Genomic DNA, 12,855 nt, shown 5'->3' with positions numbered 1-12,855 from the left:
AGCCAGGCTGACCTGCAATATAGTAGATGGCAATAATCCAAAGCAGGGGATTATCCTACAATAAATAACACAACCATCTTCCTCAAGTAGACTTTTCCAACAGCTACAGGAAAACTGAGGATTCCCCGCTTTACCTCAGCCTCTAAAAAGAAACCAGACGTTATTTGGTTCTAAAGGGAATTTAAGTGCATCCAAATAGTCCCTTGGCATAGGTAGATGGGCCATTTTGCCTTTTACAGCTCTTAAAAACGCTGTATAAGATCTCTTACTTGAAAAAAGTTAAATGCAAACAACCACTCTTCAAGAAATTTTTCCATGTGTAAATAAAGAAAAATTAACAAGGCCTCAGCAAGACAGTGCGTCAGAAAAGTAGAGGTTAACATCGAGTCATTTCTATTTAAGCTGTAACCTTCAGCGTTGTGAGTATTCCCTCCTTGGACACTTCTTAAGAGCGAAAGGACAAACAAGATGTGAGCTTGTGGATATGGGGAAAGAAAGAAGGTTAAGAGGAAGAAGTAAAGATTCTATAGTGCTAAGTTTGGTAAGGCTTCTCTTACCCCAGCACAGAATGCTATTTCTTAAAAAGCTCCAAACAATACTGGAAAGAAAACATGCAAGGCCATAGGAAAGATCCAGGCAACAATTTTCATCATTAGGAGAGGATTTGGGGTTTTTTTTCATCCAAAATACACCTTCCAAAAACCCTCGAGTTCTCTCCACTCTTTTGGAGGCAGTACCTTCCATCAAAGAGAAATGGCTGAGAGTTACTTCATGGGGTACAACTTGAGGCGTTCAAAGCAGCTGACACTGAACGGTTGTATCCGGTCACTTTGCTGATCCTTGGTATCACAATTCCAGCCACCGGTAAATCAAGGCTTCTCAGTGATCCCCGCAGCTCGTCGGCACCTCACGACCCCTGGCACTTTCATTCTTTAAAGCAATTTTCTAGATGCTTAACAAAAAGGACAGGCTTGGCTATGGCTTTGAACCCACCCAACTTTAAGCTAAAGCATTCGCAGCCCAACTGACAGCTGGAGCCTCTTCATTTTCATCTTACACACAAAGCAGAAGTTTTGAGGATTTGTTTTCACTGGAATTTTTCTTAATAGAATTCTAGATATTGAAGCCAAGTTCACATTAGAGAGCCTGAGTCTTAAATTCCTGAAAACAATTACACAGTTAATTTAATCATGCCATTGTTTAAAGGAAATTAAATGTAAATATTTTGGTCTTTACAATAAAACCGCTAAAGGGAAAAATAAGAACTGTGGTCAAACAAAATCTATGGAGAGGAACAATGCAAGGAAATTAATTCAACTGTGATTTTGAAGATTGCTGGTTAGTTAAAGATAATGAGGAGCTTTACTTCTCTTTTTATATTTAAGATCTATTTTGAGATTTGGAGAAGCAGGTGGGATTTGAGAGATATCTCCAGCTTATCACCGTTAACTATCAACATCCCATCCATGAGCTTGAGATCCAACCCCAAACCCTCTGAAGTTATCCCAAAGTTCCTCTCTGCCGAAATGCAGGTGTTTTTGCTGCAACTTTATATTATGCAGCCATTATTAATGTTTTCTATTTGTTCATTCTTAAAAACCTCAGCATACATTTCATGTTAGCTGACTACAGCCTCGCTGACTGCTTTCTGATCCCCAGAGTTAGCTAGCGGTGAGAGGACAGGGCGAGTAACCGTGACCGCGGAGCTGGACAGGCAGCTACGGATGAGTCAGCTCCAGCTCTGGATCGTTTGCTGCAAAGCAAAGCACAGATTTGTTCCTACCCTCCTAAAAAGTAAACTGTTCAGAGGGAGTACCTCTCCAGTGTACAGACCAAGAAGTGAATGATCAGTGATAATGAAAGCCAATGACAAAAGTCTTCTTTTCCATAAATAAAACAGCAGGAGATGTTTAGGCTGTATTTGTTTACCAGGATTTGTCTTCTCAAGCTGGTACCATCTGTAAAATGCCCTTTTCTTTTGTTCACTCAGGTCCGACCCCTGCTGCAACAGCCAATGGGAGATCCGGCTCTGACTGATACCTGTAAAAAAAACAGAACAAAACAAAAGAGAGAAAAAGGAAGAGAAAACTTGTTCTTTTTAAAACATTTTAAAGTGGTATATATACTGATAAAAGGTGTTGTCTTACAAAGCCCAGGAAACTCATAATGTTTCAATCACAGAAAAAGTAGAGAGTTCAAGCTTCCCTGCCCTGTCCCTGCCTGCTCTACCTTCTCCCTGTTGTTATTTTCAGCCTTAGTCAAGGTACATCCTGGAATCAGCACAATCAGCCTACACACACAGTCGGTACAAAGTGGGAAGCCAAATCTACCACTGACTTGAATCGCCTACAACTTCCCAGATTCTTAGATTTCTTCATCTGTGAAATGGGAACAAGTCCCTTTCCCACTATTATATATAAATCATGATACTTAAGAGATGATTATCATTCAATGTTTGAATAAGAAGGGAGATAAACGTAGAAACAGTTTATATGATATAGATCAAATCAGCCCAGAAATGGAGCAAACCAACTATCAGCAGCTGTAACAATGGCCAGAAAACAAAACAGGGCAGCTGTCTGCCAGCAAAGCAGGACTGAAGCTCTAGGTACCCAGGCAGGATTAGGGACAAACAGTTCCAGGGTTTTTAAAAGAAGCCTTCTAAGAAAACAGTAAAAGGGGAAAAACCCTTAGAAGTTAATACAGTTACTTCCAAAGCATGACATTGAATGAAGGATCAATGCAGAAAGGGAAAAGAAGTGATTAAAAGGAGAGAAACCAACTAAAGCAAGAGGTTTAAAAGTGCACTAGGAGGTGAACATTTGAAAATACTGAAAAATATGTACGTTTGTTGAATAACAGAGTACTTAAGTTAGGACTCCCCCCTAGGCTTTCCACAAGGCTCTTCAGCTATTAGAAAGGGTTAACAGCAACCAAACTCTCCTGAAAACTAAAGTTTTAGGAGGTGCTCCAAGTAACAATATACTGCTGAACACCACCTGTGCCACCACCTGCTTGGTGATGATACTGCGGCAGGTAGAAGGCTGTTTTTCACATGGAAACTGAACTACCTCTCCCCTCTTGAGATGCGTCAAGGTTTTTGTGAGATCTCATAATCATATTTAACTCATGAAAAACAACCTCCTGTAGTTTTACTGCTTCTAATGGAGGGTTTTTTACTATGCCTTTTTTCACACTGAACATAGAAACTTAACTTTAGAAAGACTATACTTGACTCTCAGGTGTCATATTCAGGTGGGTTTACTCCAACCAGATTTTCAGAATCACGGAGTTTATGCTCTTCACTGGTTTTCCTTATACAGAATTCTGGAGCCTATGAAGTTTTAATTGTTCTGGGGAAAAGGGATAGGTGTGTTTTGTTTCAAGTGCAGAAGCTTACTGCTCTCCAACAGAGGTCTGCCCACCAAACATACCCCGGTTTGGTTTTGTTTCCTGTACATCTACTGGTCGTCTTAACACCCGTTCCCAGAGACTGCCTTTGCCCCACGACTGAAAGAGTTCAGGAACAGCTGGGGCAGTCAAGAGTTGACTACCCCCAGGGGCCACACTGGGATTTACAATTACGTTTATACTACCAGGAAAGTGGAATTTTTCAGCCTAACGCAAACCTTATATTCTGCCAAGTTTACATCAAGTAACTGTGGAAGCATACAAGTTCATACCAAAAGAAGTCAATATAAGTTGATAAAACTCTCCAGCCCAAAGCAAGGCTTCAGCCTAGTTGAGATTGTGCAATCCAGACGTCTGATCGCCGGTGAAAAGACCAGGTTTTGAAAATTTGCAGCTCTTCACCTACTCTTATGATTTATAAAAGCTATTTCTTTAACACAGTGCCGTGGGACACAAATGCTTGTGTCTCGCTGCTTTTGGCTGCATGGCTCCTATTAATCAATGGGTAACGGCACCATTAATTTACTTGTTTACTACAGTCCACTTACCCTTATTGCAGTGACTTAGTAGTTGCTGAGTTGTTTGGGTAAGATATTAATGCAAAGCATTATTAGATAAAAATCATAAATAGAGGTTAAGTGTCTTCAACAAGAGTTGTATAGAGGAAAATCCAAATTCTGCTCAAGCGGCTGCCTGAGACTGTCCCAAAGCAGTACAGACATTAGCCACTTCAGACAATGTCCTCGAGACAAAGCAAAGGAGCAGGAGCCAAAAGATTCAAGCTATGTATTGCCGTGTCCACATTGCCTCCGAGTCCTCGCAGTTTATAAAGTCACTTTGGCAAGACGGAGCTTTGTAAAGGACATTGAGATGTACAAATTCAGCGCATGCACTATAAATTCTCAGGGCATTGCTACTTGGGACGGTATCTCATGAAAGGCACTGCAGTCCATGGCATTTTTGGCATTAGCTGGAAGGCCATACCTGTTTTGCTCTTTGGCTAGCAAACTTCTATAGCAATGCTACAAAACCAGATAATGTGTCAGGTAGAGCTTAGGCAGCTCATCTTGCTTATGGTCATAGGAATTTAGTGGATGACCTCTAGAAGACCCTTGAAGTCTCATTTCCTATCATTCTTTTCTGGTTTTTATTATTCTCTTTCCTTGTTTCTCAGATCTGTGGTGACAACCGAGCTTCTTCGAGGTTTCCTCTTCCTATACCACCCCTCCGCTTTTAAAGATATAAAATATCTTTCATCTGTGCATCAGTCCAGTTTAGAGGCCCCAAAAATGTATATTCCAACAGCTTGACTGACTGAAGGTCACATGCAAAGTCTGTAGCAGAAGGACTGATCCAGGATCTCCTAGATCCCAGTACAGTGTCTTAATCACAAACCCATCCTTCACCGCTTTCACTTAGAAAAAGAAAACAACCCAAATTGTCACATCAGAGTTTCTTGCATCTCAAGTGGGTTTTATACAGTTGACTCATAGGGACAGCGACTACTACTACCACCAGTACCATCCTGTCACATTGTCTGTAATCACGCTACTTTAGGAAATTGCACTGGCAGGAAAAAAGAAATCATCCTGCTGCCAGAAGCAGATTAATGAAGTAAGTTCTCTGGAGTACTGAAAATCCAGCTGCCTTGAGGAAATTCACTCTCAAACTGAACCACAGCCCTCACAGAAGACTGCCGTCCTCCGGGCTCAGCATCAGCGGGGACACGAACACATGGTAACGAGCACAACTAGTTTTCTCATAGAAAATACTGAAGGAAAAAAGTGGCAAACACAAAGGATTACAGCAATTCCACTGTTGACTGCTTGCATCACACGACACTCCCTCCCATAGCAGGTTACTCGTCCTAACGCTAAAATGGTGATGACAGCACAGGCATGCTCTTCTGGCCAGTCCCACTCTCTCCTACATAAATTATCTGGGGGGAAAGTTTCCCTTTCAAATACATAAAAGAAATGACAAAATGCATCATCAAGAGAAGGCAACTGGTATCTGCAGTACAAATCTGCTCATAACCCTCAAAACTGCTACTCATCAAGTCTTCGGTAACTGGCTTTCACCTTCACAGATAGACTTGTTCAGAGACTCTGCTTTGCATTTCTTTAATGTTTCTTTCAGGAGAGATTTTTAGAAGCACCTGGAATACATCAGATTTGGAGAAGAAAGTGACTGTGTTTTAATTCTTCAGTTTGTAAGCAAAGTCCTAGATTCATAACATGTGCTTGCAAAGGACATCTATCAATTTAGGAGATTAGCAAAGCTTGTTTACAGAAAACCTGCAAAGATCAAAATCATAGAAAAACAAATCTTTTCCTGTGTTGTTGTGAGTATATTAAAAAAAAAAAAGGAAAATGTTTTTCAAAATCCAGCTTCTTGAACTTTCAGACTATCAGTAATTCACTGATCTTCTGAATTCTCTTCACAATGGAACTAGTTAAGTCTCACTTCGTTTGTATTTGCATTTGCTCAGCATCCCTGAGTGTAGGTTCCAAACCTTAAGGGACTTTATTTAGGTTACAGCAGTGCTTCAAGGCTGCCCTCCACCGTGCTAGATGCTGCGTGTGTTTACCCTAATATAAAGCCAGGTCCTGAAGATTTCGTATCAGTTAAGACAGAGACAGTAGGACAGGGCTGAACTGTACAAGCAGAATAATTGGGAAGGTTAGCACACCTGCACACTGGAAAGCTCTGTGTGTTATGTATTTTTAAAAAAAAACACCACCATGACCTCTGCATTTTATTGTGGTTTTTTTTTTTTTGAATAGTGGTTTAGTTTTTATGGGACTAGCTTAGAATTGAGAAATCTGAACTCAAGTTCCTGCTCTGCCACAGCCCGCTTCCACCGTGACCTCAGGAAAGTAAAGGGGCTTTTGTTCCTTCACTCCCTGTGTATAAAAAATAGGAAAGGTAACATTTCCAAACCTTGCAGAGGCCTCACGCATCAAAGCGTGTCGCCTGGCTGCAAAGGGCTCATCTCTGCATACTCCTCCCTCTCTCCTTTACTGTAGTACATAACAGAAAGATGTTAGTTTCCGAAAACACTTCCCCTGCCCTCCATCTACATTTGGAAGCTAAGAGGCAGCGTCTCTTACTAAGTTTACGTTTACCTCTTTATCCTTGCCTTCTGACCGTAACTTACTTGGTACCCAGCTACAATTCTGGTGGCAATTAAAGCAAATTGCAGCACATGACTTCAAATTACTGTTGATAAAAATTTGGCATCTCACCTGCCACATTTAGGGCTAAATACCTACCCCCGAGTAAGCTGCAGCTATGCTAAAAGGAGCTTCAAATAACAAGATAGGAAATTCAGCAGGAACTATTATTAGCTCCTGTTTATACTGTCATTTTTCTTATCAGTAGGAGATTATTTATACAGAGCCCAACCCAAGTGCTTCTTGTTTATCTTATTACAGACACCATTAAAAAAGTTTCTATAAAAAGCAGCTCCTGTATTTAGGACCAGCACTAATAAGTGTTATGCTAGGTTTTTCCTTCTTATCAATCATCCTTTTATTTTCAAGTCACCAGTTAATACTCTGTTACTATTTTCCAATCTGCCCTCTTCTCTCAGTACACAAGGCATCCCTGCAGAACGTCTTCCAGGTTTAATTTTCCCTGTCAGATTCATTATCTAAATGACTTTTAAAGTTTCTGGTAATTTTATAAAGACTAAGAGAGCCTAAAAAATTGTTCTGCTGCAACAGCTGACTTTAACCTTCAGCTCTGTGTTCCGTTGTCACGTATCCTCCCTCTCCACCACTTCCCATCCCCTCATGCTGCCGCACAGGAAAAACAAGAGGAAAAGCTGTTTACTGTTGCAGAGTCTGTAAATGCAAGGCTGCCCGGTGTGCTTTGCAGAGCTGTGGCTGACGTAGGAATGCGTATTCTGTAAGTGCACTGCAATATTAGAATTAAGATGAGAAAAAGGAGAAAGATATTTCTGAATGAAATCCTAAATGGCTTGAAGAATTTGTGAATTAAGGTAAAACAGAAGTTTCAAGGGACAGAAGTTGCAGCTGAGGTTCCTGCACCAAGGACAGAACATGACAAGATACAGAATGGGGACAAATACGATCATAAGCACAGGGGAAACACTATGCTCTCTGATGAGCTAGTCCAAGACCTGCAATTTGAAGACATGCAAATACATTGGTTTAGCTGAAGTTCATCACTCGTATGTCCCATCTGGCCGACTTCAAATCCAGCTGTAATTAAGAAAAGGCAGCAAAGTTTTAGGTTCCTAGCTAAAGGTCTAGGATCACTCTGTTGAGATGCGCTATTACTCCGGTCCCCTCCCCGTGCCACTCTCCCCTCCCTTTACACACACGCCCACCATTTTTTAGAGTAGTAAAGAAATTGGTAGAGATTGAAAGGAGGAAGTTGACAGCATGGGTAGCCAAGCCAAACAACTCTCCTTCTGGACAGAGCCAGCCATAAATTTTTCACTTCATTTCATTCTTGCCTCTCTTCCCCGGGCAGAAGAGACGAACGCTAAAAGCTGACACCACGCTACTCTGCATTTATTTCAAGTGCTAAACAAAATGACTCCCAGCTGATGCAGGGTGGTAGCCAGCGGATGGGCAAGTCAAACATGCCCAACACCCGCTCTGCAGCCTCCAGACACAGCTTGCTGTGTTTGTATTACAACGAACGGTGGCGGAGGCTGTAAGCACACTGGCCTCTGTGGGCTGCCGATCCGTTCTTGCAGAATTGCCCCCCTTTCACGCTCTTTCACGGCCTCTTCGCTGGCCAGAACAGGGTTCTACCTCAATGCACAAGATAATAAAGAGGACCCTGAGACATGGTTGCTGGAGGCTGAAGAGTATTCTGAAACGGTGTCACTCTCATAGTCCTCCTCTACACCATCTGCTACTGACCTCTCTTTGGATTCATCTATTTTTCCTCTTGTTTACTGAATGATTTACAGAACAGCTTTACCAGTAGGACTAAGCCTGTAAATACCACTTGGGATCATATATTCTGCAAAGCATTACCTCTGTCTATATAAACTGCTTTTTTAATGAACCAAAAGTGGTTTTCAGGCCTTCCTTAGGAGCCTGTTTCACAGCTGAACGGGAAGGGATGTTGGATACATCTGAAGAATACGCAAGTCAGCTAGCACTCATCAGGCCTAAGACGTCTCTGGAAGTGAGACCCTGGGACACATGCCTTCTGCTCCGGGTCTCTGTCCTGAGCTATTTTCAGTCACTCTTCACCATACTGTGCTTTTGAAAGGAAGCTGATGTTTCTCCCAGTAGTGCTGAGCACACTCTTTAATCTGGTCCCTTCAAACATCTCTTTGAGATTTACTATTTCTTTCAGATAAGGCCTAACTACGTACTTAATAGTGGCACACAAGTACTACACATCTGCTTACACAAGGCTACGGGTTATATTTAAAATGAATCAGCTCCTGTAGACCTTCCCACAGAGCATATGGAGGATGACACAGTTCAGCTGCAAAGGGTAGGGGGAGGACGAGCCTGGTGCGTCACAGTGCAGCACAAGCCTTGCTGCTCTCTCTGCTTGAGAAACTCCATCATGTGCAAACCACCACTTTTGTTTTCTCATTTAAAAGGTCCGTGGAAACACTACAGGGTCAGCTGCAAAAGGACGGAGCTGTTTAACCTTTAGAGCTACCTGTTTTCCCATTGATTTGGCTTGAAAACAAGACAATAACACAGTGCTATTAGTTCAGTCTTCATTCTGTCCCACTGACAGGCTCAAAAGAGACACCTAGTAATATTTTCTCTGATTGCTGTGTGAGTACATTCTGGATTCTCCACCGTGTTTGCTGCCAAGTTGAGCGGGGAAGTAGACACTCCAGAGGGAGAGCTGCTCTGCAGGGAGATCTGGATAGGCTGGAGGAGTGGGCCAGCAAGAACCTTATGAAGTTCAACAAGGACAAGTGTAAGGTCCTGCACCTGGGAAAACATAATCCGGGAGTGCAGCACAGACTGGGATCCACCTGGCTGGAGAGCAGCTCTGTCAAAAGGGACCTGGGGGTCCTGGTGGGCAGGAAGCTCAACATGAGCAAACAGTGGCTGCTGCGGCCAAGGCAGCCAACAGGATGCTGGGTTGCATCAAAAAGGGCATCGCCAGCAGAGAGAAAGAAGTCATCATCCCACTCTACTCAACGCTTGTCAGGCCGCACCTGGAGTGCCGCGTGCAGTTCTGGTCCCCGCTGTACAAAAAGGATGTGGACAGGCTGGAAGGGGTGCAGAGAAGGGACACCAAGATGATCAAAGGACTGGGAAGCTGCCATATGAGGACAGGCTGGGAGAGCTGGGTTTGTTCAGCCTTGAGAAAAGGAGGCTCAGAGGGGATCTCATCACCGTGTACCGGTACTTAAGTGGTAGCTATAAAGAAGATGAGAAGATGGAGACTCCCGTTTTACACAGAGTCCCATGGAGAGGACAAGGGGGAATGGACACAAATTGCTCTTGGGGAGATTCTGACTGGACACCAGAGGGAAGTTTTTCACACTGAGGACAGTCACCACTGGAATAATCTCCCCAGGGAAGTAGTTGACTCAGCCACATTGGGCACCTTTAAGAGTTAGCTGGGCAGGGTGCTGGGCTGTCTTGTCTAGGCTGGGCTCTCCTTGGTAAGGATGGCCTAGATGATCCCTGAGGTCCCTTCCCACCTGGGATTCTGTCATTCTGTGACTCTGTGTTAAGCAGAAGGGTTGAGCAGGATGGGTGTGACACTTATGTCAACCGTGTATGAAGTGGATGGTGCCATTTTCTCATAGGAGGAACTGCCTGGTAAAGACAGTGAAAGCTCCCAAAGGCTAAATGCCAGCGTAACTACTTTAACAACTGAAATCCAAGACAGTAAATTGAGGATGGAAGGAGCAAAATGATCAGGTGTGAAGAGCCTGGTCTTGACTTTCCTACAGTCTGCCTGCAGGGGTATCAAGACATGCACTGAGACACCAAGCTAATTACAATTAGATCAGCTGCTTTTACTGATACAGACTGTCTTAGATTTGGTGTGGTGATTCTGATTCAACAGCCATGCATGCAATAGTCCCACTGACAAAAAAAAAGGAAGCTGGCTTGTTTTGGAAAGACCCTCTTTCTGCAATTTTTTTCCTCTTCATATTACTCCTATTGAAGGGGAAGCTAGTTTGACTTGCTGGTAGGCGTGAAGGGTGTTATACAGAGGCTAATTCAGAGATGGGTTATTCCAGGACTACATTCAGGCAAGGACTGCACAAAAGTAGGGGAGTGACCCACTAACTCCCAAAACTTCAGAGGTCAGGTACAACTTAAGTAACTAGTCTTAACATTTATTTTTTAAGTACTAGTGCTAACATCTGATAAGGCTTAATAACATTCCTCAGAGTTACACAAAATGTTAATCTCACCATTTTACAGATGAAATTGAAACCAGGGAAGGACAAGTAATTTTGCCCAAGATCACAGAGAAGAGTTGGGGATGTGGAAGGAATTCCTGGCTCCATGGCTCAAGCACCCATTTCTGCCTGCCTACCTCAACTGCTCGCGTGTCTGCAAACCCAGATATCCCAGACAGATGGGTTCCTATGACATTTCAAATACTGAAAATATCATAAAAGAACAACTTCCCTCCTGCTGGTTTGGCATTCCTAGTCATCAAGGAAACTTAAAAACGATCTATTTCAAGATCTTTATTCAAGCTTGGGTTTAAAAATGAGTAGATGTTATAGGTATAACAGGGGATCGAGCTATCCATATTTTGTCGAGTCTTCATCCTAAATATGCTACCAGCTACGCTGTTCGGACAAGCAGTGTGAGCCTGCAAAAAGAGAACTAATAGCACCGCGCCCCATGGAGGAGCAGTAAGACTTTGTTACTCTTTGTGTAGAGCTCTGGAAACACACCCAAGGAAGAAGTGATATCACTGCAGTCTGTTCGCTTGTCCTGAATGTGAGACAGAAGGCACAGGGCTGAGGGCAAAAAAGAGAACTACTTTTCCCTCTAGGTAAAATCTGAGCTAATACAGTTATCCCCTCAACCTCACATCTGATTTTCATTAATTGTGACTCAAAGGCAAGTGATTCAAAAACTTCAAACTATCATAATCTGGCTCCTGGATGTAGTGATACCAGCTATAGCTGTGCTTACTCATATACATTTTATAATATAAATACATATTACATATCTCTCTCTCCATATACAGAGATGCAGATATGCATCTATTTGCCGCACTCAACAAACAATTTAAGAATTAAGGAAAACCGTTTTCATTTTAAGATAAGAACTTCGGGCTTATTATAATGCTGTAAAATAAAATCTGCTAGCACAAGCCACAAAAAAAAAGAAAAAAAAAAAAGAAAAAGTGATTCACTGGGGAAGTGCCATGATGTGCAGGACAATGGGTCTTAAATCAAAGGCATACATTATCATGACTAAGCTGACAGATCTGCACTGCAATGCAGAAAGCCAAGCAATATTCCAACATCTGCACCGTGCACAGAGAGGCAGTTAGACACAGTTTCCCCAAAATCAAGAAAGGACTCCCCGAGCTCTTACCTGTTACCTGTGCAACAACTGCTTGGGAAATTCTCCGATTGGCTAGGAAGGCTTTGATTTCCTCCTTTATCACGCTGCTGTCCCTCCTACCAAAACAAAAAACCAGAAGAACACACAAAAAGACGGACAGACCAAAGTGCACTTTGAAGATGCAAAATGGCTTTATTTCCTTTATTTAGGGGACGAGGAGTGGGGAAGGCAGGCATTAAAATAGTCAAAGTGCCTCACTGGTGGACACTTCTTTTAACAAGTGTCACGTTTGATCAAAGTACCCTAGCAGGAGAATGGATGACTCATGTCCTATATAATTCATATTAGGTGCAGCACTGCCATATGGAATGTACAAAGTTTCATTACACAGGGATGAATAAATCTCTCATACCAGCATAAAAACCTCAGGCATAAAAACGAGGCACGAAAATAAAAAATAAAGGATAGTGGGGCCCGCATGGTTAGCTACACAAATGAATATACATACACAAACCTTCTCCAGCCTTCCAAGGAAAAGACCCAAAGGAGAAAAGATTTTGCAACCTCTATCCCCCACCCCTACTTCCTTAGTCCACAGCTTGCACTGAATGAACAAGTGCCAGTTATTTAAAGCTTTTGCATGACTTTTTTACAAGGCATGCAAAGATAGTTCAGAAGGGACTAAAACTGTGCTAAAAAGAAAATAATTTGGAGGTTGCACAGGGACCGTGATATGCAGCAAATTTCAATTGCAGTGAACACACACTTTTCCCTCCTCTTCCTCCCTTCCTGAGAAGGGCAGACAATTAAAACCAGACTTTATTAGGCTTTATTATTTGGTAATTTCCCTTCCCCTTCTTCCCTCCTGCCCCTGCAGCATTCAGGGCAGATTCAAGCTTGCACACGTAAATGCAAAATAAATGCTACGTTG

General features: G+C 42.5%; 1 protein-coding gene across 20 annotated transcripts in view; it reads right to left on the bottom strand.

The window, feature by feature from the left end:
• The window catches only part of HMBOX1 (homeobox containing 1), a 127,616-nt gene that overhangs the window by 52,541 nt on the left and 62,220 nt on the right, over positions 1-12,855 (bottom strand). For all 20 annotated transcript variants that reach the window (XM_075086507.1, XM_075086509.1, XM_075086516.1 and 17 more), the window contains 2 exons: positions 11,955-12,040; positions 1,930-2,040 (listed from right to left, as the gene is read on the bottom strand). In XM_075086507.1, coding sequence (XP_074942608.1) covers positions 1,930-2,040; positions 11,955-12,040 — 197 coding nt within the window. The remainder of the gene's footprint in view (positions 1-1,929; positions 2,041-11,954; positions 12,041-12,855) is intronic.

The sequence above is a fragment of the Phalacrocorax aristotelis genome, chromosome 3 (assembly GCF_949628215.1).
Source record: "Phalacrocorax aristotelis chromosome 3, bGulAri2.1, whole genome shotgun sequence".
In the NCBI taxonomy this organism is placed as follows: Eukaryota; Metazoa; Chordata; class Aves; order Suliformes; family Phalacrocoracidae; genus Phalacrocorax; species Phalacrocorax aristotelis.
This window is presented reverse-complemented; position numbering and strand designations above follow the sequence as displayed.